Source organism: Melitaea cinxia, chromosome 14 (assembly GCF_905220565.1).
Source record: "Melitaea cinxia chromosome 14, ilMelCinx1.1, whole genome shotgun sequence".
Lineage (NCBI taxonomy): Eukaryota > Metazoa > Arthropoda > Insecta > Lepidoptera > Nymphalidae > Melitaea > Melitaea cinxia.
Window position 1 is genome coordinate 12,779,401 of NC_059407.1, and position 26,154 is coordinate 12,805,554.

Consider the following 26,154-nt stretch of genomic DNA (forward strand, 5'->3'; position numbering starts at 1 on the left):
TAAGGTCTTATAGTTCGACGTTCTAAACGTGCTTTATTTTCTCACAAGAATTATGTACATAAGTATTTTTTTTTCTTGTAAATTGTAATAAAATTTTATTAAACAAAGGTGAAAGCCATGGCTCTGCCTACAGAAGCTCAAAGATCTTTCCGGCTATATGTGACCCATGTGGATGGTGAGGGTCATTTTCTGAAGATAAGTGGTCAGTTAGATCAACAATCTTCTTTAATGGTCGAAAGTTTATTTGAATCTGCCCGTGAAAATTTAGAAAAGGGCATCGGAGCGGTACCCCCGGCAGCTATTCAAGAAGGTGTTATTTGTGCCGCCAAATATAAAGATGGAACCTATTACAGAGCTAAAATTATAAACATAACGAATCTCGCTAACGGCATAGTAGGGGTACACTTCATTGATTACGGTAATAAAGACATTATTTCATTAAGTACTATACGCTTCTTAGATAGCTATGATCCTATGTTTTTACAACTACGCGGCCAAGCCACGGATTACTACCTATCTCGTATAATGCATCCGTCTGGAAGGTGGGAAGAACCTATGCTTCTAAAACTACAAAGTTTACTCTGCTATGCTGAATATCCTGCGTCTGTTGAAGCTCAAACGAGGACCTTACCTATCATAGCGATTCAGTTTAAAGGAAACGATCTGTCAATACACTTAGCTTCTAATAGATTTGGTGTTGCACTGCCAGTGACTAAGCAAGAGGTTTTACTGTTGCAAATGGCTGACAATCAGCTGGGAACGAGCTGGTCGCCAACTTTGTTGACTGATGCACCACCTTTCACTGAACATGTACCATTTCTAATTAATCAGAACTTTCCTAATCCTGCATCCGCTATGCGTTTCAATCAAAATGTGCCTATACCATTTAACGGTGCTCCTGTTCCTCCTGGAGCTGGCCAAAGACTGCTCATCAACAAAGCATCTAGAAATATGGTTAATCTCCGAGCGCCAGTACGTCAGCCACAACATGCTCCATCCTCGGTACCTTCAGCAGCTCCAATGGCTCCACCATCAGCTATAACAAACAAACCGCCATCTCCTAAGAAGTCTATAACTTACAAAAGTAGATTGCTTGAGGTGAATTCACAGCACAAAGTTTTTGTATCATTTGCTGAGGAGGGTCCTGAATTATTTGCAGTCCAATTAGTGTCAGATGCAACTAAATTACAAGACATGATGGATGATATAAATAGAAGGCCGCATAGTAGCCTTGCAGAGCCACCTATGATTGGAACTGTCTGTCTCGGTAGGATGTCTGGAGACCGCATAATTTGTAGAGCAATTGTCATGAATTTATCTGGATCGCAATGTAAATTGTTCTTTGTAGACTTTGGTGATACAGAAATGGTGTCATACTATGATATATTTGATATTCCTGAAGAGTTTGTGAAGCCTAATGTCTTTGCTATGCGGTTTTGTTTGTCCGGTGTTAAGAAGTTGGAGAAAAGTCCGCATTTGAATGAAGCGTTCAAACAGCTGGTTAGTGGTAAAGTTTTGACCCTAAGAGTAGTATCCCCAGAAGGTCCTCCACTGATACAATATGGAGAACTATTCTTGGATAACAAAAGTGTTTTAGATATTTTAATGGCAAATATGAAAGACAAGTTGCAATTTAAATGGATGGAAATGCTGCCTCTGGGCAGTAGACAGTCAGTGTTAGTTTCATATGTAGATAGTTGTATAAAATTCTATGTGCAATTGTCGGATAACATTGACGATCTAAAGTCTGTAATGGGTGCTGTTAAGACTCATTGTGAAAACACATCATCGCCTGGAGAACTGCCAGTTGGTGCTGTATGCTGCGCCAGATTCCCTGATGATGACAACTGGTACAGGGCAATGGTCATGGTATCTAGAGGGAACAAAGTTGTAGTTGCTTATGTTGATTATGGTAACGAGCAAGAAGTAGATGTTACTGACTTGAGGACAATAACTCCAGACTTGATAAGACTGCCGGCTCAAGCCATGAAATGTGCACTTAAAGTAAGTTTATTTTTACATTAGAAACAAACATTTATGAGTAATAAATAATATAATTATACATTATATTATTTATACATTAGAAACATACATTTATAAGTACTAATAATATAATAGTAAAAGGTACTATAATAAAAGAAAATTGGATAATGTCAATTAAAAATTGTATATCACATATGTTATTTAAAGAAAAATATTAAGCATATATATCGATGGCTCCTAAGTATAGTGAGTCAACTCTACTTTTAATAAACAAACTTTATTTTTTTCTTCCATAGGTAGATAGGAAATCAAGTAAATGTTATTAATATCTTAAAAAATTAAGTTATCAAAAGTTGTTAGTTGACTCAGTATACTTAGGAGCCATCGATATATTGTTGATTGTAATTAGGGTATAATGGGTCTGACACTTTCAGTCTTGGTGAAAAAAAAATCCACAATTTCATTATAAAAATTAAAAAAAAGATTATTTTAGAGTTAATTTTGACATTAAAAAACATAAATAGGTAACTAAAGTGTGTTAATATCGGTCTAATTCAACAGGGGTTTGAAAATAAACCAATAGAGACGAAGACATCAAACCAACTAGAAATGTTAGCATTAGAGAAAACTCTAATGGCACACATAGTTGGTGTATTATCCAGTGATACGATGCTTGTTACCTTGATAGATGACACAGTCACACCCCCCCTTGATGTGGCTAAAAAGATGAATCAACTTTCTCAACCAAGGAGTAATACTATTGAGGTAATATTTATTTTATACAAGTGCTATCCTTTCTTCATCATCCTCATTTTTCATATTTTCTTAACTTTTCATTCCGTAAGATCTTTCTACAAATTATTAGAAAGAATTTTAAAATCAATTTTTAATTCAAAACCATAGAAAACCATTAAACAGATTGAATGAAATTGAAACGGATTGTGATTAATAATATTTCTATTTTAATACATAGTACTTACCTATTAATCATTTGTCCAAGAGATATTGTATTTAAAATGAAATGAATTATCTATATTTTAACAATATTGTTTTAATCTCATAATTTTAAAAAACTAAGATATATTTGTATTTAATAATCTATTTTTTTTTTTTTTGTAAACTATAACACAAATATTAAAAATGCTGACACATTTTTTTGTAAGTAGTATTATGTTTACAGCACAGTATAGTTAAGATAATTTACAAAATCTTGTCAAAAACATATTATATCTAAAGCGTCAAGTACTTTCGTATTTAGATAAAATAAATCTAATCAAACAAAAGTGGCCGTTTCTTGAAAATTTTCAGTGATTTTGTTACATACTAGACATGTCTTGTGATTTATTAAAAGAAACTCGTGTGAGTGATGTTAATGGTTACTAAACTACATTGTAGTATGGTGTTATATTGCCTATATTACGTTTAAATATTAATTGCATTTTAACAGTCAAAGAATGATTGTAATTAGTAAGTCCAGTAGTTTCAGGCTTGTCCGTTACAAACAGGGGAACTTTATATTTTATAACATAAGATTATTAGTATGGGTCATATAGTATGGGTGTGTTTCACCAGATTGTGGATTACGCTATTTGACGGATGATAGTATAATAAACAAACCCTAAAGTTGCAGTTTATAAATTTTAGAGAAACGGGTCCTACTGGCCTATTGTACCTCCCGCTTTCAAAGTCTATTTGTATCGTCATCTGTCAAATAGGGTTGTCCACAACGGGTGAAACAGGTCTGAAATGCGAATGTTTGTTTGTTTAATTCACTCACAAAAAAAAACATAGGCCAAACGGCATTATGACATACATATATATAATGATATATTAAACAGGATTTTTATGGCATTTATTTCTATCTATTGAGGATTAATTTTTCTATAATCAATTTTAAAATCATGCATTGTTGTATGAAAATGTGTCAATCAGGCCAAAGTAACAACACCGCTGCGTAAAGACGCGCCGGAAACTATAAGTTCACCTGAAGGAAGCATTCAAGACGATAAGAAAAAGAACTTCAGGCGTGAAAAGAGTTTCAAAGAAGAGAAAAGAAAAGACGGAGAGGATTTCGGACCTAGAGGGGGCAGCTTCCGCGGCCGGTAAGTCATTATTTTTGTACGTCATTGTAATCTCTTTAGCCCGATAAAATAACGAAATTATTCAAGTAGGACTCAGAAAGAAATATCTGACTCAAAATTTGGAGCAGTCCAATTGGGGAAGTACCTCGACCTTACAGGAGATCACAGCTAAATAATACTGCTTTTATGTAGTGTTGTGCCGTTGAGGAGTAAGGTGACCAGAGCTCCTGTGGATAGGAGGTAGGGTTGGCAACGCGCTTGCGATGCTTTTGGTGTTGCAGGCATATATAAGGTCCAGTAACTACCAGGTGGACCGGACACTTCTTTTTCGACCTAAGTATATAAAAAAGTTGTGCCTTCAAGAATTTAAATGACTAATGACGCATGTTTCTGTACTGTACAGTAGAAAGTGTTCAGGATTTCAAGTACAATTAATTATAATATCTTAAACTTTTATATAAAATTTTTATATTTGATTTTTTTTTTTTTTTTACGTAAGCAAACATAAAAATGTGAAAGTAATCTTATATTTCAAGTAAATAATTACTTATGGATCTCATTGGTTTAAATTTTAATTCCAAAAAAAAGAACAATTTTCTCTTACTCTAGTTTTGGTCATAATTAATGGCCTTATAGTTTCTGGAAATACGGTCGATGATGGGTTTTTTAATTTTTTCAGACGAATATCGACTATTTTCGTGTTCGTATTTATTGATTCCTAAGTTATTATTCTTATAGAAAACGTTTTATGTCTTAAAGTTTGGTTCCTATATACAGAAAACGATATGTTTTACTCATAAACTGTTCGATTTCGAGCAAGAAATGAAAAAATTGATTGAGACTGAAATGTATAAATTTAAATTATATTCGTGTCTGAAAAATAATTGCTATGCATTCTTTTCACTTAAATCGTACATATTAATCAAACACTATTTGTTGTAAACAAACTAATTTTATACATGCCTTTGCGTATTTTGAAATTCTTCCGTGTTATGAAATTGATCATATATTATGCCTATGTAAAATAAATTATAACTTAAATGTTTGTTATATATGAACAAATCGATATTTGCTTATGTAAAAAAAAAATAATCAAAACAACTTTACGTTTTTACGGCTACGGCATAGCTAAAAGGAGGGTTATAATTTTAGCAGTCTACGTATATGTTCATCTGTTCCCTCATATTTCCCAAACTACTTTTGTCATATTTAGACAAATAAGGTATCATTAGAAGCGTGTTAATTGTCCGCTGGTTATAAGCTATATGATGTCAATATTATATTGAATGTGGTGACCCTAGAGGAGATTAAGTTACGTACTATTTTTTTTTATCGTAGTCGAGTTTCAATTTATAACTTTCTTTATCTTTGTATAGTCTTCGTTTACAAATCTAAATTTAACTATAACTATGTAAATTATCGATATACTTAAAACATATTTTGATGTTAATGCAAAGTGTTTGTAAACAACTTTGTTCTGTTGTCTCCATGTTCCTATAAGAAGCGGCGAAAAATAACATAAAAACAGGGTAGGTTTAACACGATGTGTATTTGTTTATTGTAATAAAAATGCGACGCATGGTATTTAGTCGCACTTAAACCCCAAGCGTGGATCTGCGTAACTTTAGAGAGTCGTGATTATTTAAAAGTAATCTTCAGATAAAAATACAATTGAAGCTGACTGTAATTAATCAAAAGAAGAAAGTCACTGAAAAAATATTATGATATTTTCGTATTATTTGTAAGTAATTTGAATAGATAATAATTTTGTGAATTTTTATAAAATGAAACATTATGCTTTCACATTAAAAAATTAAACTGTTTCGCATAGCGGTATACGCTAATTAGCATTAAAAATTAATGACGTAACACATATTAAATCGTTAAAAGGAGTTATTCGTTCCGAATTTTAACTGAGTTTCGGTTAACTTTTTGTTAAATTGTAACAAAAAAAAAAAAATTATAATGGATTCTCGAGTCATGGTAACTGTGGCCTTCGTATGCGGTCTTTGAACTTGGTGCAAGAAATATTTAGTTTGAGCGAGATTTCGTACAAACAACATGTACAGATATTGGTATAGGTAAATTATCGTTATATATATGTACTATTTGTATTACATATTATATTATAATTAGTAAGTGTTTATGTAATATATTACGTGTTTGAAGTGATTATTTCTATGTTAGAGATCAAAAGGAGGGCTTCGAACGATCGGGTCCGGGACGACATAGTGAAAAGTATGGGACGAAAACCGATAGAGGGGATCGGTAAGAAATTAAATGTTTCTGTTATTTTTATTATTTTATTTTTAGAATAAGTTATTTATTTATTTTTTATTGAGGTTATCTTAAGTGATTGTATTGTATTTGAGTAATAATCATATTCGTAGTTATCGTAAAGTGTAGTTTTAATTAATGTATTGCGTGCTAAATATATTTTGTAGAAAAATACTCGTTAGTTCCAAGATTTGTTACTAAATTACATATACAAAAATTACATATATTTATAAAAATGAAGATATCACGCGGCTTTACCAATCAAATAAGTACAATGAACGAAATGAAATCATATATTTTGTGTGTCAAAATAATTCAATAAGTTTGGATAATAAGCTCATTAGTATACAAGACTGTACTCCTTACTTTGTACCGTTAATAATACTTTTTAATTTTATTATGATTCCAACAGTCATGTCTAAGCAATAAAGATATGATACGTTAATATGAACGACTTTCCTAGTCTTGGTTTTATTAGAAAATAGACTTGTCTCGTAGTTTTACTTCTGTTGAAATTTACCCCTTGTTCGTCTACTATAAACCCTTTTACAGAGATTGCTGATAAAAACTATCTAGCACATAACTGTGATGTATTGTTTTTTCGCCGTCAATCTCCGTTATCAGATATTTCATTTCACATTCTGAGTCCAAAAAAAATGAATAATCCCGATGGTAAATCGTATCAGAACCTTATGTGCAAGATAAACTTAAGCAACGTATGAACCAGGTCGTATTAGCATTGGCATTGTGTTGAAAAACCAATATTTTCGGATGATGTAATTTCTAAGACTATAATTATTATCAAATATATTCAGTACTTTTCTAAATTGTCAATTACATATAAATAAATAAATACTGCTTATTATAATCCAGTGCGGACAAAACATACTTTAACTCGCTTTAAAGATAAATGATAAAATTTGCTAATATATGTATGTATTGTTTTGTTTTTAATGTATGTGAAACATATATAGTTTTTACCACGCAATAAAATTTGAAACAATAGTATATATACTTATAGTAATACATATAATTATTTAATGGAATTATAAAAATATTACCTAAAATCTGTAGTCTTGAATCTAAAGCAACGTTAATTAACGGCCAATAACAAATAACACAGACGTATGTTGAATTATTGTGTTTGATCGCAAACGAAAACAAAAATCGATTTGAATTACATCGACAAGTAATACAACGTAGTTAGAAACAATAGTCAAGTAATTATTAGACAAGTGGTCGCCCAGTGGTTAAAATTCGACCATAATTAATTTAAATTATAATTTTGAACATTATTAAGGTTCTGTTATCAAACACTACTATAATAATGTATTTTTTATCCATAATTTTAAAAGCATTCTGCACTCCTCTATATAAACTATAAGTGTGCGAAATTTCATACCCCTCCGTCCGCGCAATTTTTGTGAAAAGGGGTACAGAGTTGTTGCTTTACGTATTTATTATTACGTATTTATTTAGATAACTCTAAAAGTACCAGTCAGACCACGGTCGAATTTAAGTAGAACTCAGAGCAAATCATACCTATAGATTCTAAAGCTTACCTAGAGCTAAAGATTTGAAGTTTTTAGCATTAACATGTTCGTCGCCTATTGCAATTCGCTTGTATTTTTCATGGGTCATACACATAATTGTGTTCGCCGGCAAACGAAACAAAAACTGACTTCAATTCCATCGACAGGTACAACGTAGGTAGACGAAAAAATAGTTAAGTAAATACGCATTATCAAATATTACTCCAAAAGTTATAATCAGATCTCGATGAAATTTAAGTGTGACCACATGATAAATATCAATAATCAATAATTTAAAAAAAGGGCTAGGGTTTTATTTCGCGTAGGACGTGGTAACACCTACAGAACCCCCCATTTGTAGGAACGAGTAGTAGTCTTAAAGTTCTATATATTCTTTACAACGCTGCACACCAGTGTGTTTCCTGAAATACGCTTTAATTCAGGGGTGTAGGATATTTTATTATAGAACATTTTTTCAGTCGCGGTTTCGTCCATGCAGATTATGTTTCTGGCAATTCCGAAATATAACCTCGGTGATAACGATGCATTCTCCTGGTGAAAGAATTTTTAAAATCGGTCTAGTAGTTTTTTAGTTTATCCGATACAAACTTTCAAAAATGCAAATCTTTCGAGTTTATTATAATAGTGTAGATATATAATTATATTATTATTAAATAATATAGCTGTAGCACGTTAGCATATATATAAAAATCGTGTTAACTTAGACGCGGTCCGCCTAGACCTCGCGATAACAACCCTACGACTACCAATGATGACGAAAGGGAGGAGATCTCGCCTCCGCAACGACCAAATAGAGAAAATCCTAGAGAAAGGTAAGAAAATATAGATTCAATTTAATTTACATAGGAAAATAGTTTTAAATCGTATAATCGTAAAGCAAATTTTGTATATTTAAGACATTAAACAATACGCGTAAGAGTAAATAGAGTTTATTTAGAAAAGTCAGTTGAACACATTTTATAAATAATTGAATTCATCGTAATAATTTTTCGTATGTATATTTCCCTTGATTATTTTATGAAATTATGAAACAGCTGATCTAAAAAAAATCAGCCAAAAGTTTTTATTCTTTTTTCCCTCATTTCATGGGCGGCAGCGGCTGAATCTGGCCCTGAGTACGACAGTCATTTTGTTGTCATGTGTCATAGATACAACATACTTTAAACCCGTATGAAATACAAGTCTTTAAATAAAAAGTCATTGAAATAACATGTTTCAACAATACGAACTAGCTAGATTTATAAATATCAGTTCGGTTTCGAAACGGCGTAGTAATTTACTTTTCCTTTTAATTTTCCAACTGAACGCATCGCTGTTTATGAGTTAGCAAAAAATATATTATAGAGAATATCGGCTAAATTCATTTGATTGCACTTTTATACAAGCATGAATATTATTAAAACTATTATTAGTCAAAAAAAAAAAAAAAAACGAATAGGGTTGTGCTTTATGACTCGTGTCGTTTCTTTAACGTTTACGGTAAATTATCTCATCTATCTAAATATTTTTATTTTCTATATTCTTACTAACTTTTAAATATATCACAATTGTGAATATTTACAAAATTAAAAATGTTATGTATTTTTACAACTAAGATTACGGTTAGACGTTAAAATTTGTTTGACAATTTGTGATAAAATACTTTGTACAAAAGTATAAACATTAATTATTTCTTATTAGTTTAGCACTAAATAATGTTGTTTTAAAGTTCAAAACAAGGGATTAACGTTTTCATACTACATTTATCTAGTTAAATAAGCTCATTTATCGAAAATGTACAGCAAAATTTATCTATATATGAATAAAACGATATATCGATATAAGATTATTGTACAAGTAATATATCAACAGAAGAAAACCTAGGACGGATCAAGATAAAAGAGGCGCTTGGAAGAAGGAAGGAAGTGGAGTCGGGAAACGATTGAGGCAAGCGGCCGAAGCTGCGTCTTTAGATGCGCAAGCGCATGCTCAAAGAGGATCAATACAGGATCGATTGAAACGGTATTGAGTGTGTCGCTTTGATCCACACAAATAACGCTTCGTAATGTGTACAGCACTGCGACACATATTACACATCGTAAATATTTCAATCTAATGCGTTGAAGAAATTTACTGAAAATCGAAAATCGCTTTGTCATGTCTTACATTGCACTCGAATTAACTCCTATTGATGTCAATTAATAAATGTCTATATAGATTGAATTGTTTTTTGTAACGAATGTTACGAGAACGGAGAAATAACAGTTTGAATTAATCACGTTTCCTCGCCCCATTTGCTTGCCGTCACGCTTGATCACGCGACTGTTTGTTACGTTTGGTTATTTTTCATTGTATGCTCCAACATATCTTTAACTATATACAAAGCGTTTTTTATTAAATAATTATTTAAAATTTCGTTTTAAATGTATTAAATTTCTACTTTCATTGAATCGGTGTTGTGACGCAATAGTTTTTTTTTAATTTTTGTTTAAATTAGATTTCTAGCTTCAATTTAAAAACATGCTTTGTATGTAGTTGGCTTACGTTTAATAGCGCCGATATTGCTAGTTTTTTTTTCGTTTCAGCACGATATTCATTATAATTCGTTTTCACTTATCAGCCGTGTAAAGGCTTGGTGTGGTATTTGTTGTTTGTCTTCTAGTTTATAATCGATTTCTAGCTCTCTTTTGTTAAGTATTTTATCTACTTTATGCATAAAATATTAAAGAAATAATTTATAGTAATAGCAGCACATAACTATATATATTGCACTGATATAATATGCACTGAATAGCTATTTCAAGAAAATAAAAAATAATACCGCAACGAGCTATCTCTTTTTAATACAATACACTTTCTCTGTACAATTTTATCTTGGCATAATTTTTAAAAATATTTATGAGAACCGTTTGTCTTACAGGGATAACAGATATACACAAGATGAGGACAGCAGGGGTGATGATCGCGGTAATAGAGGCTTTAGACCAGACAGGAGGGACAACCGCGGTGATAGACGTGACAATTGGGGTGACAAGAAAGACAATTGGAATCAAAAGCGAGAGTTTAGAGATAATAGAGCAGATAGGGGTGACAGACAGGACAAAGGCAGAAGTAACTTCAGCCCTCGCGATAGAGCCGAAAGATCAGACCGTTCTTTCGCATCTGATAGCGATAAGAGATCAGAGAGAAGTTACAGATCTCAAGAAAGCGGATTTAACCGCAACAGTAGAACACCCCCACAAAAGTCTCGAGGCAAATTCACACAAGTTCAATGCAAAGAACTGTCAGACCCTCTACCTCCAGAGACACCATTCACTGAGCCGTCAGTGGAAATAGGATCGCAGCAAGAAGTATCCGTTACTTGGATAATATCCCCAGAAAATTTCTACACTCAAATATTATCACTGCAACCTAAATTTTTAGAAATGATGCATAAAATTCCGGAATTGTATAAAGGGGTCCGGTCGTACTCTGGAAACGTACCGATCGGTGCGTCAGTTTTAGCACGCTATCCAGCGGATGGCGTTCTCTACCGAGCTACTATAGTTTCCGTCCAACCTTTCTCTAAATTCATAGTTCGCTACGTAGATTTCGGTAATAAGCAACTCGTGGACGCAAAAGATATTTGGCAAATGGAAAGAGAGTTGATGGAACTTCCAAAAATGGCTGTACATTGTTCCTTGTCCGGTGTTGTGCCGAAAACTGGCGAGTGGAAGGCTGACCCAGAAATAGATCTTTGCTTCAATGCGCCTCGGTATCAATGTGTGTTCCAAGAATGTGTGGAAGATCAATATAAAGTGTCTTTATGGAACAATGGAGTAAGTGTAGCGGATCTGCTGGTTGAAAAGGAATTAGCTGTTATGTCCGAAAGTCAAACGGCTGTCACCTTGAAAGGTTAAATTGTTACATTTTAGTAAAATTTTCTTGTTTGTTATGTTAAATTATATAACATCATTAAATTCGGTTTCAGATGAAGCAATCGATCTAACAATAATAGTTGGACAGCAAATAATGTGCAGGGTAACACACGTGGAATCGTTTGAGAAGTTCTTTGTCCAGCTGGATTTGGATAAAGCTGATTTAGTTGAGAATGCTATCAACAGTTACGATGTGGAAAAGGTAATGCAAGTAATGACTCATAGTATTTAATTTTGGTAAAGTTTATCCTTTTAATTATTGTTAATTTCATCTCTTTATATGCAGTTAACACCTCTACCTGCCGATAGTCTAATGGAAGGAATTCACTGTACAGTGAAACACAACGACAAAGTATATCGCACAATACTCAACGACGTTTCTGATACTAATAACATTGAAGCAGTTTTACCAGACTATGGAAACACTATCACTACAACATTAGATAAGGTATCAGAATCAATAAAATATACTTAAAAATAGGGGGCGTTCAAGTATTACGTAACGTAATTTTGGGGGTGGAGGGGGGGGGGTCTTATAAGACGTTACGATGCGTTACATGGGCGGGAGGGGGTTACGAACAATGTGTTACGTAACATTTTTATTTATTCCAATTACAAAACTAGGGTATTAAAATCTCCCCAGTGGCAACTCTTTTCGTTTATACCCCTTTTTGTATATATATTTATATTTACCGCAAACGCGATTTTTTTTAACGACTATGGAAAATGGTCAGGTGGGTGTTACGTAACGTTTACGTGGAGGGCAGTAAAACGTTACGGCGCGTTACATGGGGGGAGGGAGGGGTCAAAATCTTCAAAATTTGCGTTACGTAATGCGCCCCCATATTAATATAATTGAGAAAGTATTAACAGATCTGCTAAATTTTCTGATATTTCTTTCAGTTAATGATTTTGCCGACAGAATTGAGCGTCTACTATTATCAATCGTTGCAATGTTCTTTCAACAATTATACGGAAGAATCGAAGACTCTACTGTCCCTAGATGACTTAAAGAAAAGACTGACTGGAAATAAATTTATAATATATGTGAATTATGTTGAAGGAATTACGTGAGTAATATTATAGAAGTGGTGTCCTTATGAATAAAAGTTATGAAACATAAAAATAATAATTAACTCTTATTTTTTAGATTGGTTTCAACATTGTATGAAGGAGTAACTGGTCAAAAGATAGCGATATTTGAGCCAGATGAAGGATCTTATGATGAAGTAGTACCGCTTTGTACAAGAGCTGTATTTAATTACAACTTCGGCAACGCTTATATTTCGCATATAGAAAATCTGAATGAATTCTACTTGCAAAAGTCATCCGATGGTGATAAGATCGCACAGCTCTTAGAACATTTATACCAGTTCTATGAAGAGGGTAATTAAATTGTATTAAACGGAAAATTAATAGCTAGAGCTTAGTATTCAGTGCTGGATGATATAATTTTGTGAACTTAGTGACGCTTTATTTCATGAAAAATATTATCAATTTTATATTATTATTAAAATACAGTTTATAATTTTGATTCTTCTCTGCAGAATCTATATTCCGAATCGGTAGTAGCTTCACTTTCAAAAATAATAATCACTTAAATTTAATATTGTAAAATGACGATTCGAAAGTGTTTTTCAAGCCTATTTCAATAAAGCTATTTTAGATTTTTGTACTTTTATGTTTAGTTTTTGCAGATATTTATATTTTTCTTTCTTTAATAGGAACTCCAGAAGCTCTAACAGAATTTGAGGCTGACGGATTGTGCGTGGCTAAATCATCGGATGGTAATTGGTACAGAGCTACAATACTCAGCTCAACTGAAAATAGTGTTAAAGTGCAGTTTCCCGACTATGGCAACTCTGAAATCGTACCTAAAGAAGCACTTAAAAAGCTTGATCCTAAATTCTATGAACCGTGCTATTTAGCATTAGTCGCCAGTTTGGGACTTGTATCCCTACAAAAAGATACTGTAAGCAAACTAATGGAATGGACTACTGAAAAAGAGCTTCAAGTTACCTTGGCGTTCGGAAATGATGGCTGGCTTGCTAACTTACACTTAGATGGTGTAGATCTTTCTATGAAATTGATAAATGAGAAACTAGCTACTACTCAAATAATTTCTGAAGTAATTTCCGAAGAACCAAAATCCGACGCTCCTATAGAAGAACCTATTTCTTTGCCAGAAGGTTGTACGCAAGTATACATCAGTCACATAGACACTCCTGGACATTTTTGGTTACAAATGTTAGATAAAGTCCAAAAAATAGACGATATCCAAGCAGAATTACAGAGTAATGCTGACAGTTACACAGATATTGAAAATCGTGAAATGGGAACGTTATGTGTCGCTAAATATTTAGCAGACGACCAGTGGTATCGGGCAGAGATTCTGGATTCAGATTCTGACATAACAACTATTCGTTTTATTGACTACGGAAACACTGACGTTTTAGATAATCAACCCGGATTGCTAAAAGTAATGCCAGATCACCTAAAAGAAATCGAGCGATATGCAATTAAGTCTAGTGTAAATGCAATCCCGACTGGAACGGGACAGTGGTCTGAACCGGCCTCTGACTACTTTACACAACTTGTTGGTGATTTATCATCGCCAGTAGATGCATTAATCGTTCTAAAGGATGTAACAACTTACGTAGATATTTTCGTGAATGGTCAAAATGTAACCGACAAATTAGTTTCTGAAGGACACGCTACTAGATCAGAAGAAACAGAATGCGGCGACTTACCTTCTTGTTTCGCTAGCCATGTTAATTCTCCTTCCGAATTCTGGATCCAACTTGAAACCGCTGCGCCCGAACTACAATCAATGGAGGCAGCGATGGTCGATGCAGAAAGTTTCCCGGAACTTACTGAAAAAGAGGAAGGTGTATTATGTGCGGCTAAATATCCCGAGGATGGCGCCTGGTATAGGGCACAGGTAATTGTCGACGGTTCTGAAGGAACGGAAGTATTGTTCATGGATTACGGAAACGCGTCAATTGCTAACGAGTTACGAAGTCTTCCAGACGAATTGAAGCTTAAGCCAGCTCTTTCTAGGAAGTGTGCTCTACAAAAACCACGTGACATCAAATCTTGGTCACGTAAATCTGAAATTAAATTTAACGAGTTAGCAGCAGAAGGGGCTACTATATTTAATGTTCAATTTATTGCTTCAGGGGATATCTCAATAGTTGAGCTTTATCTTGACGGTAAATCTGTTACTGAAGAGTTAGTTGGGCTTTGCGAAGAACATCCAACCTCCGAAAGACCGACACCAGTTGGACAGGACTTGCATAGTAGTGGCAAAATTTGTTACGTTAATTCCTTGGAAGAATTTTATGTTCATTTAGATGACTCTATAGCTAGTCTTGACAAAGTCACAGATAAGCTAAGCGAATGTAGTGAATTTGAACCGATCTCGGAACTAAAAGTTGGCTCTATATGTGCTGCTTTCTGGAGTGAAGATGAACAATGGTACAGATGTAGAATCTTAGAGTTTTGCGATGTAGGATATCACGTGCAATTTATAGACTATGGAAATAAAGCTAAATGTGAGGAATTCAGACAATTACCTGAAGATATTGCGATGATCGAACCGTTAGCTAAATGTTGTCGGTTAGCTGGATTTGCCGACGATGTCTCAAACGAATCTGCGAAATCAAAACTTGAAGATTTAGTTGCTGAACTTGTCACATTCCAAATAGAATTTTTAGATAGCATTAAAGATCCATCCCTAGTAAGACTGCTTTTAAATGGTACAGATTTGAGTTCTGTTATAAAAACGGACACTCCAGATTTTGTCGACCAAACGGATCCAATTGCCGAAAAAGAAAAAACAACCAATGAATATGATAATGAGAATCCTTCGGAAGAGTTAAATTCATCACAGCAAGACTCAAACGCAAGTATAAGTAGTTATAATACGGTGATAATGGGATTAGACGTGGAAAAAGATGATTCAAATAAAAGTAATACATATTTAGAAGAGGAAAAAGATAATGCAAATAAAAGTATTACACCTTTAGAAGGGGAAAAAGATAATGTGAATGAAAGTATTACATCTTTAGAAGGAGAAAAAGATATTTCAAATAAAAGTAATACATCTTTAGAAGGAGAAAAAGATATTTCAAATAAAAGTAATACATCTTTAGAAGGGGAAAAAGATATTTCAAATAAAAGTAATACATCTTTAGAAGGGGAAAAAAATAATGCCAATAAAAGTATTACATCTTTAGAAGGGGAAAAAGATAATGTGAATGAAAGTATTACATCTTTAGAAGGAGAAAAAGATATTTCAAATAAAAGTATTACATCTTTAGAAGAGGAAAAAGATAATTCAAATAAAAGTATTACATCTTTAGAAGGGGAAAAAGATAATTCAAATAAAAGCATTACATCTTTAGAAGAGGAAAAAGATAATTCAAATAAAAGCATTACATCTTTAGAAGGGGAAAAAGATAATTCAAATAAAAGCATTACATCTTTAGAAGGAGAAAAAGATATTTCAAATAAAAGTAATACATCTTTAGAAGAGGAAAAAGATAATTCAAATAAAAGTAATACATCAATAGAAGAAGAAAAGAACAATTTAAATAAAAGTAATACCTCTAATGAATCAAATCAAGATAAAGTAATTACACCTGAACAAAATGTTGACAACCTAGAAATTTCTAATGGACAATCAATCGCTCCAGTGAAAGAAGAAACTAAAGAACAATTGAATAATGATAAGGACGATAGCAGTCCAGAGCATGTTGAATCTGTTAAAGAAAAAGTATCGCTAGACAAAAAATTTGTCTCACAGGGTGACGAAAAACCCGTTGAAGTTGTATAATTATTTTTTAACACAAGCACCAATCGCATATAAATTGACACAACACATTGTTTCGTATAATGTTAATTCTGAGATATATATTTCATATTTATACTCTTAGAAAAACAAACTTGTCAAATAGGTATTGCGATTTGATGATGATCGCAATATAAAATGAGTTGTGTTAATAACTTGGGCAGTTGTTTGACCTTTTGAAATTTTTTAGTACTTAAAGTAAGGTTTTGTGTTATTTTTTTTATAGTTTCTGTTAATTGACTTTGTGTGTCACTTGTATAAGTATTAAAGATATTACCGTAAAAATGTTATTGATTTACATTTTTTTTTTGTATCCTTAATAAGAAAAAAGATAAGTAAAAGGTTAATTTTGTGCTTTATTCTTTAATTAAATCTTTTAGTATACTTTAAAAATACTCATTTTAATTATGTGATTGTTTTCATTGTGAAAATGGTATACTAGTAAGACATACTATTCTAAATGTATAAAATTCATTTTTATAATGTTTATCTTTTAATTTCGAAGCATTATTAACTTTTTTTTAGCTTCAATAACTTGAATGTAAAAAGAATTTGAAATATATGTTACTCTATAAAACATAAAATTGTTTAAAAAATAAAGTTATAAAAACTATAGCTTGCTAAAATTTATTTCCTTAAATTGAAATCACCCATAGGATATAACATTAAAGATTAATTCCCACTGCTAGTTCACTCTCCCTACATATTACAATATATAATATCTTCTTAAAATGTTTCAATAATTAATTATTTAATTTTAGGTTTATATGAGAATGATTTACCTAATTAAGAATTGGGAAAGGCAAAGAACTATAACCCATACAGCCTAGTCCTAATTTATTTTTTGTATATGTTTTTTGATCAAGCATATTTTTTACATCTAAAATAAATTTGAATGAAAATCTCTTAGAAATATCATCTGAAAGCTCTTATTTGAAACATATAGTCAAATTACACATTTCGGATATCTAGCTTATAAGTCTGACGGTGAAGAAAAAGTAATTATAATTATGAAGAAATACTAGTCAAATCTCTAAATAGTACACAACATTGACTAACAAGTCTTTTCACGATACAAACCTGCAAACAATTATTTATTTTCTATAAAATATGAAACCTGGTATAAAACATGTAAGTAACCGGTTTTATTTCAAATGAAACTCTTGTCATCATAATTATCATTCTTTATTTTTCTTTATATTATTCAATATGGATAATAAACGATACACAACAAATAAAAAGGTCTGTACAATATTACGACGGAATTAACTTCATAGTTACATGTAGAAATAAACAAAAGTACCGAAATTATATTTACAAAATGTACGTCCAACTGGTTCTGAATACAAAAAAAAAGTTAATATGGCAACTGCATAACAAAGTCCGAGACAAATGCTTATATAAAAAGTCGATGCTTTTATTATAAAATTATTTGTTTTCTCGTATATACGAGTTAAAAACATACGTTAGACATTAGTTTTTAATAAGGCCTAATATGCCGATATCTTTTAAATCATCTTTCTTTTCTAATATAAGGCCTTTTTCGTTAGCCAAATGTAGAACCGATAGTAAAGCTAGTGGCACACTTAACGATTCCCTCATGCCTGTTGATAACTTTTGTGGTAGTCTTGCATAAATTGAAAAGAATGTAGTTTCTGAGACATCTTCTTTATCGCCTTCTGGAGTTTTTTCTGTCAACATTTTCCACGTGCAGTGCTTGAGTTGTTTCATGTCGACCTTTTTTGCACGCATTGCGTACGGTATAAAAATCTTCGCAACCTGTACAAATTCCATTATTATTTATTTGAAACATGATTAATTTTTAAATGATACTTTTAAAAATAAATTTCAAATATAATGCAGTAAAACGTAATAAACTAAATGTATGTTTGTATCATCCATCTATTCTAGGGCAAAGTGAATTATTCTACAAACCAGATCCAGAATAAGTTAATTGTTTTTAAAAATTAAAATTTTATCTGCCAATTAATAACTTTTATTGTTAATTCAGATTTCGTCGATGCGTGTAGGATGGACTAGTACTGCTTAAAATTTAGTTTAGATTCTAAAAAATTGTTTCAATAACTGCAATTTTTAATTAAAAATTTACCTTAGTCGGTGGTTCTATCATATCCCCGATTTCCCCTGTTTCTGTTGCTTTAACTTGGTCATGCAATTCTCCAGCAGCAGTGGCGTCTTCATTGCCCCATTCATCACCGTCCTAATTAAAATTGAAACGTTAAATATCTTAAAATTGTACTCATCAAAAAAAAACACAATTAACTTTATCCCTAATTTTACAGAATTGAAACTTTTAATTATAAGAATCAATTGTTGCGTGTATTATTATGCTTTGAATAATAATCTTGGAATCTCAATCAATTTTGCTGTTTATTTTTTAGTGCATAAAAAAATAAACGTAGATATAAAAACATAAATACCGGGACATTATTAGGGCAATAGGAGGCATCGTTCTCATTGTTGTAATCATACTCCTTTGTCTCCTCAACAGTAACTGGCTCCGCGCTACTCTTAGCCAGCTCTGTATCTTTTTCTCTCATCATCAATACGTTTTGACGGAGAAATAGTTTACGAAAATGTGATTCGTCAAGACCTCTGAAATTTTATTAAAAATTTAAGATATTATTTTTATACGTCCGGTAAGGTTTATAAATAATAATCAATTAGTGTGTCATTTTAAATGCTAAATTAAAGTGGACAAGTAAGTAGTACGATAAGGCTAGTAGAACACGTCATATAAAAAGGTGAAATTATGTATTTTTACCTGTCAATAGGTGTTTTGAAATTAGTTTCATTCCAAGTATGTCCAGTGGCTAGAGTTTTCCTGCTGATCATAATTTTCGTTGGTTGTGTTGGTTCATAGTCTGGAACATTGGTTGTACGGGCGTCAAACGCAAGTCCGGCTCCTAAGAAGTCCAACTGTCGCTTCGTCCGTGGAGGCTTCTTGCTTTCGATGGTTAGCCGGCCTGCTGTTGACTGCGTTCTTTCGGACATTTTTGATGCTAAAAGGAAAGGTATTTATCATAATTTATTTACTATATACGCTACGCTTCAGCCTGTAATATTCCCCAGCTATAGGCCTATTTCCCAATTAGGAGAAAGCGCTGGGCCGCATGTCGCATGTCACACGTCACATGTCGGCGAGGCGTACGTACCTCTGTTGTTCTTGAGGCGCCAGTGCGCGGGCCCGGCCCAGGCGGACACGACGGCGGCGCTGTAGGAGTACTCGAGGCGCGAGTGGTGCGGCGCGCTGGGCCGCATGTCGCATGTCACACGTCACATGTCGGCGAGGCGTACGTACCTCTGTTGTTCTTGAGGCGCCAGTGCGCGGGCCCGGCCCAGGCGGACACGACGGCGGCGCTGTAGGAGTACTCGAGGCGCGAGTGGTGCGGCGCGCTGGGCCGCATGTCGCATGTCACACGTCACATGTCGGCGAGGCGTACGTACCTCTGTTGTTCTTGAGGCGCCAGTGCGCGGGCCCGGCCCAGGCGGACACGACGGCGGCGCTGTAGGAGTACTCGAGGCGCGAGTGGTGCGGCGCGCTGGGCCGCATGTCGCATGTCACACGTCACATGTCGGCGAGGCGTACGTACCTCTGTTGTTCTTGAGGCGCCAGTGCGCGGGCCCGGCCCAGGCGGACACGACGGCGGCGCTGTAGGAGTACTCGAGGCGCGAGTGGTGCGGCGCGCTGGGCCGCATGTCGCATGTCACACGTCCACATGTCGGCGAGGCGTACGTACCTCTGTTGTTCTTGAGGCGCCAGTGCGCGGGCCCGGCCCAGGCGGACACGACGGCGGCGCTGTAGGAGTACTCGAGGCGCGAGTGGTGCGGCGCGCTGGGCCGCATGTCGCATGTCACACGTCACATGTCGGCGAGGCGTACGTACCTCTGTTGTTCTTGAGGCGCCAGTGCGCGGGCCCGGCCCAGGCGGACACGACGGCGGCGCTGTAGGAGTACTCGAGGCGCGAGTGGTGCGGCGCGCTGGGCCGCATGTCGCATGTCACACGTCCACATGTCGGCGAGGCGTACGTACCTCTGTTGTTCTTGAGGCGCCAGTGCGCGGGCCCGGCCCAGGCGGACACGACGGCGGCGCTGTAGGAGTACTCGAGGCGCGAGTGGTGCGGCGCGCTGGGCCGCATGTCGCATGTCACACGTCCACATGTCGGCGAGGCGTACGTACCTCTGTTGTTCTTGAGGCGCCAGTGCGCGGGCCCGGCCCAGGCGGACACGACGGCGGCGCTGTAGGAGTACTCGAGGCGCGAGTGGTGCGGCGCGCTGGGCCGCATGTCGCATGTCACACGTCACATGTCGGCGAGGCGTACGTACCTCTGTTGTTCTTGAGGCGCCAGTGCGCGGGCCCGGCCCAGGCGGACACGACGGCGGCGCTGTAGGAGTACTCGAGGCGCGAGTGGTGCGGCGCGCTGGGCCGCATGTCGCATGTCACACGTCCACATGTCGGCGAGGCGTACGTACCTCTGTTGTTCTTGAGGCGCCAGTGCGCGGGCCCGGCCCAGGCGGACACGACGGCGGCGCTGTAGGAGTACTCGAGGCGCGAGTGGTGCGGCGCGCTGGGCCGCATGTCGCATGTCACACGTCCACATGTCGGCGAGGCGTACGTACCTCTGTTGTTCTTGAGGCGCCAGTGCGCGGGCCCGGCCCAGGCGGACACGACGGCGGCGCTGTAGGAGTACTCGAGGCGCGAGTGGTGCGGCGCGCTGGGCCGCATGTCGCATGTCACACGTCCACATGTCGGCGAGGCGTACGTACCTCTGTTGTTCTTGAGGCGCCAGTGCGCGGGCCCGGCCCAGGCGGACACGACGGCGGCGCTGTAGGAGTACTCGAGGCGCGAGTGGTGCGGCGCGCTGGGCCGCATGTCGCATGTCACACGTCCACATGTCGGCGAGGCGTACGTACCTCTGTTGTTCTTGAGGCGCCAGTGCGCGGGCCCGGCCCAGGCGGACACGACGGCGGCGCTGTAGGAGTACTCGAGGCGCGAGTGGTGCGGCGCGCTGGGCCGCATGTCGCATGTCACACGTCCACATGTCGGCGAGGCGTACGTACCTCTGTTGTTCTTGAGGCGCCAGTGCGCGGGCCCGGCCCAGGCGGACACGACGGCGGCGCTGTAGGAGTACTCGAGGCGCGAGTGGTGCGGCGCGCTGGGCCGCATGTCCGCGAGGCGCGCGAGGGGCGCGGGCGCGATGCGCGCCACGAAGGCGGCGACGGCCACGTCAGCCTCCTCCTCACTCTCGATGCCCCCGAGAGGCTCATCATCTGTAAAACATGAATTTCTTTACTGCTATGTCGCTTCGCTCGCTTCAACTTATTGCAGTCCACTGATGCACTGTATTTATAAGTCAGTAAATGGATAACTGTCTATTTTCTGGCTTATAATCCCGATATCCGTGAGTTTACATAGTTCCAAGTTCGTAGTGTAACTTAGTTATCCTATAGTCGCCTCTTATGACACCCACGAAAAGACAGAAGGTAGCTATACTCTATTCTACCGTGGCTACACAGAATATTCTGCCACAATCACTTTTTCTTTACTGATACTGCTTATATATGTTGTATATAACGATTGCTATCAGGTGTACATGATAATAACCGGGACCGACGGCTTAACGTGCTCTCCGAGGCACGGTGGGGAGACCCACAAGGACTGCACAAACACCCAGACCACGGCAAACACCTGTATGACCAATACAAATGTTTGTCATGTGCCCCCGCACGAACCCGATCGAACCCGCAACCGCCAGCGCAACAGGTACAATCCATGGCTATAACCGTTGCGCCAACGCGGCGTCAAAATGTATGTAGCTAACATCTTTTTTTTGGTTATAAAAAATTATAATTAAGTAATATAATGTTTGTTTAAACTTTATTTTCATACAATTTACCTTGCAGGTCATTAAAGGCGTCATCTTGTGGAATAGGCTCAACTTCAGCATTAACATCAAATGCAAGAGCTTGTTGAGACAAATTCAATCTGTTTTCTTCTACCCAATTTGTAATACGATTGTCCCTGACATAGAAAAAAAAAATGTGAATTAATTTAAAACTCAATGATATTATTATCAAGGTAATTTCAAGACATTCTAAGAATTTTCAAAAAAATATGCCATTTGGTCATTTTAAGTATAAATTCATTTTTCCCTCTATACTTACGTATCTTCAGTCTCTGGATCCCAATTGCTGATGGAGAAACCAGCGAAGGGCTCACAAAGTTGATCATTCTCACTAAAAGCTGGAAGTAACTTTTTTGCTATTGTTACTCGCTCATTCAAGTCTATATTCTCTGGGATGTTCTCTTTTATAGGCTCTAAAAACATATCATCTGTCCTGAAAGAAAACGATATTTATTTGTCAGTAAATTGTTTTTCAGATATAAAAAAAAAATAAAGCATCTTAAAAAAACATGTATATATATATATATATATATATATATATATATATATATATATATATATATATATATATATATATATAATTGCTTATATATATATATAATATATAATATATATCTAATTTTTTTTCTAGTTTGCAACACTTCAAAAAATGATTTAAAATATTACGTAAGATTTGATTACTCATATGTATGAGTATATTGTTTACTTATGAAACCTACCTTAATATTAAGGCTAATGTTTTATCATGTATTGGCAATGTTGCATTGAAAGCTCTGTTTGATGATGTCACATCACCCTGTGTTGCCGCAAGTCGTTCAAAGAATGGATCTAAAACACACAGAGAAGGTGGCAGTCTTTTTTTGTAATAAGGACATCATATTTCTACAGTACATACTCAAATTTTAATAAGAAATTATTGATAATAAATAGCTGCTATCAATTTTGTGGCATTTAATAAGTAGGGTGGGCACAACAGGTAACATCCCACCTGGCGAAGTAGTGTCGACAACCAACTTACAATCTGGTGTTGCAAATATAGCCTATAGGCTGCATTGACCGCTTAACATCAGGAGAGTTATTTGCATGTATGCCAGCCACCCTAGTCATATAAAAAAGGCAACAAAAGGTAGCAACTCTCTTATCACCCTTTTAATGTTTGAAAACAATGCAAACAAAGCAAAACATGCTTACATACCAACATAATCATTAGCATCAAAATCTCCATTGAACACTTCAGGGTTTGCTGCTACAGCCCCTTTGGATCTTTTCTTTTTCTTCTTAGGTGCAGCGGTTTCTGCATCTGTAGGGTTTTCATCTTGAGTGCCATTCTCATCATCCTTTTTACCCCTTTTTGTCTATAAATCGTTTGAAGTAATATTACATATTTGAATTAAATCATATCATATCAATCTTAATCAATAAATCATATTGAACTTTACCAGTACTATACAATTATACTTTTTGTATTATGTTGTAAAATGCTAATCTGAGGATATAAAAATCTAGCTTAATTTTTTTGTCTGTGTTATCAAACATTTACTGAGGATAATTATAAAAAACTAATAAGTACCATAATTGGTACAAGAATCTCATTATAATTTATTGTTTGTGGTTTGGCGATGTGTGGGGTCATAAAAATTTCATAAATATTTTGTTATCTTATTGATGTATTTATCATTAATATGTGTTTATCTACTAAATAGATAGAAAATGTAATATAATGTGATGTAAAATATTACCTGCGCCGCTTTACTTAATCCACCTGCCATTTTAAGAACATCATAATGTACAGCGTCTACACGGAATGAGTAAATTCTCGCCGAAGCATCTACCACTGTAGATGCTGTCTGAAGATTATCCATACGTGCATCATGTCTACGTAACATAGACGTCATGAAGTCAATCAGTTGTAAATTCCATGCATTATCTTTGTTGATTTTCTGCAAAAAAATACAAATTAGGACTTAAGAACTTTTTTACTTAAGAACTGCTTTCACTGGCTATTAATTAGCTAAATCATTGAGTTATTAGTTTTTTGCTTGTCATTGAAGTTCTAATATTTTATATAAGCATAGTAGAGGCCAAATGGCATTGATTGATTAATGATTAATACTTAAGTAGCAAAAATATAATTATTAAAAATCTAACACAAATTAAAGAAGGACTAGGAAGCATTTTAAGCTTCAAGTGATGTAATTTATGATTTATTTGATTTCATTTATTTATCAGTAAAAACTTACATTTTCCGCATAAAGTTTTAAGCATCCCTGAAAATGTTCTTTCTGTGGAGAAGACGACATAGTATCTCTACTCTGACGTGGGGACGCTTGAGGAGTTGAAGTAGCCACCGCTCGCTCTGAAGCCACCAGTGATGACCTCTCAGCGTCATCATCATTACGTTCCTTAAAATAATTGTATATTTGTGATAATGATACAATTTTTGTCTAATTAGATTGCTGCTAATACAAACTAGTTAACGTATAATATTATGGACGTGAAAATAACTAGAGTAACAATAAAGAAAACGGAGAATATTGCTTGTTGACGGTGTATTTGACACACTATATGAGGCTATTTGTTACTACTTTATGCTTCGAGTTTTCTTGTTCACACTTTATAAGTTACCTCATTTCTGATATTCGCAACACGAGTTTGTGAAACCAAACTTCTTCTTCGTATTGAACTATTGCTACTCCCGCCAACGCTTAATCTCGACAAACCGGAAGGTTTCGATGTTATTGGACTCTCCACTAACATTGCACATAAGTAAACGGCACTTTAAATTAAAGAAATTAACACGAAATATTGTACACTACTTTATATATTTAGGAAAACCAAAGGAAAACTATTTGTGTAATCGTTTAATGTTTATAAAATCAAAACTTAACGGACGTCGGACATCGACAGTTAGTCGACAGTAGACAGCTCCAATAGCACAGATTATATAATAATATGTTTGAAAACCATTCCAAAATAAGGAAATTAGAAAAGAAAAATGTTTTATGTTATATAGCTTAATACATTTTAATTTATTATACCTAATATTCTTTAAAATATTTAGTTACACAATATTTAAAAGCTTACAACTTTTAAAATAATAATAAAAGAACATAGGTACATGATCTATAGAATACATATCGATACCTAACAGCCAAACAGGATAACCGCCACTTTTCAAACTTTACAGGAGAGTGATTTAAAGTTAAAAAAAAAAAAACAAAAAAAAACATAAAAATTTAAGTACATCTCCCGAAAGGCTGAGATTGTATTTTTGTAGCATTTAGCACGCTATCTATTAAATGACGTTGTTATTTTTATTTAATTAAGCCTATAAATACTAGTTGCTGTCGGTTATCCCCAAATGATCTTCATTTTACAAACAGCAAAAATATCATAAAATGAAATACACAAATTATTCGCCTCCAGCAAAAATAATGTAACTTCACCTCATTTTTCATTAAAGTAAAGAAAAATAGCACAAGTGTGTTTTTTTTTACATAAAAATGTTAAAATATTGTATAACCAGCTATCTAATGAAAATTGACTGAATGGAAAATTGGATCAAGTTAATTTTTTTAAGGAAAT

General features: G+C 35.3%; 2 protein-coding genes across 2 annotated transcripts; one reads left to right on the forward strand and one right to left on the reverse strand.

The window, feature by feature from the left end:
- The first annotated feature begins 117 nt into the window (after window positions 1-117).
- Window positions 118-17,255, forward strand: LOC123659417 (maternal protein tudor-like). Its single transcript, XM_045594633.1, has 12 exons — window positions 118-2,004; window positions 2,545-2,748; window positions 3,916-4,085; window positions 6,252-6,332; window positions 8,599-8,706; window positions 9,746-9,895; window positions 10,794-11,767; window positions 11,844-11,992; window positions 12,077-12,238; window positions 12,694-12,860; window positions 12,941-13,176; window positions 13,515-17,255. The coding sequence occupies exons 1-12, from the start codon at window positions 118-120 to the stop codon at window positions 16,625-16,627; spliced, it is 7,401 nt and encodes a 2,466-aa protein (XP_045450589.1). The 3' UTR covers window positions 16,628-17,255.
- Window positions 17,256-17,811: 556 nt separating this feature from the next.
- LOC123659418 (condensin complex subunit 2) lies at window positions 17,812-25,326 on the reverse strand. Its single transcript, XM_045594634.1, has 12 exons — window positions 25,195-25,326; window positions 24,810-24,971; window positions 24,309-24,509; window positions 23,765-23,924; window positions 23,289-23,397; window positions 22,829-23,002; window positions 22,561-22,685; window positions 21,725-21,934; window positions 19,428-19,665; window positions 19,084-19,258; window positions 18,753-18,863; window positions 17,812-18,421 (listed from the first exon to the last, which is right to left on the reverse strand). The coding sequence occupies exons 1-12, from the start codon at window positions 25,324-25,326 to the stop codon at window positions 18,116-18,118; spliced, it is 2,103 nt and encodes a 700-aa protein (XP_045450590.1). The 3' UTR covers window positions 17,812-18,115.
- Window positions 25,327-26,154: the final 828 nt, after the last annotated feature.

Bases quoted from the DNA above. Each gene is read 5' to 3' on its own strand.
- LOC123659418 (XM_045594634.1), bottom strand. From the start codon at position 25,326: ATGTTAGTGGAGAGTCCAATAACATCGAAACCTTCCGGTTTGTCGAGA. The intron at 23,003-23,288 runs GTAGGTTTCATA...GTTTTCTTTCAG, and splicing joins ACATTAGCCTTAATATTAAG to GACAGATGATATGTTTTTAG. The intron at 18,422-18,752 runs GTAAATTTTTAA...GAATTTGTACAG, and splicing joins TGATAGAACCACCGACTAAG to GTTGCGAAGATTTTTATACC.
- LOC123659417 (XM_045594633.1), top strand. From the start codon at position 118: ATGGCTCTGCCTACAGAAGCTCAAAGATCTTTCCGGCTATATGTGACC. The intron at 9,896-10,793 runs GTATTGAGTGTG...TTTGTCTTACAG, and splicing joins ATACAGGATCGATTGAAACG to GGATAACAGATATACACAAG. The intron at 11,768-11,843 runs GTTAAATTGTTA...ATTCGGTTTCAG, and splicing joins AACGGCTGTCACCTTGAAAG to ATGAAGCAATCGATCTAACA.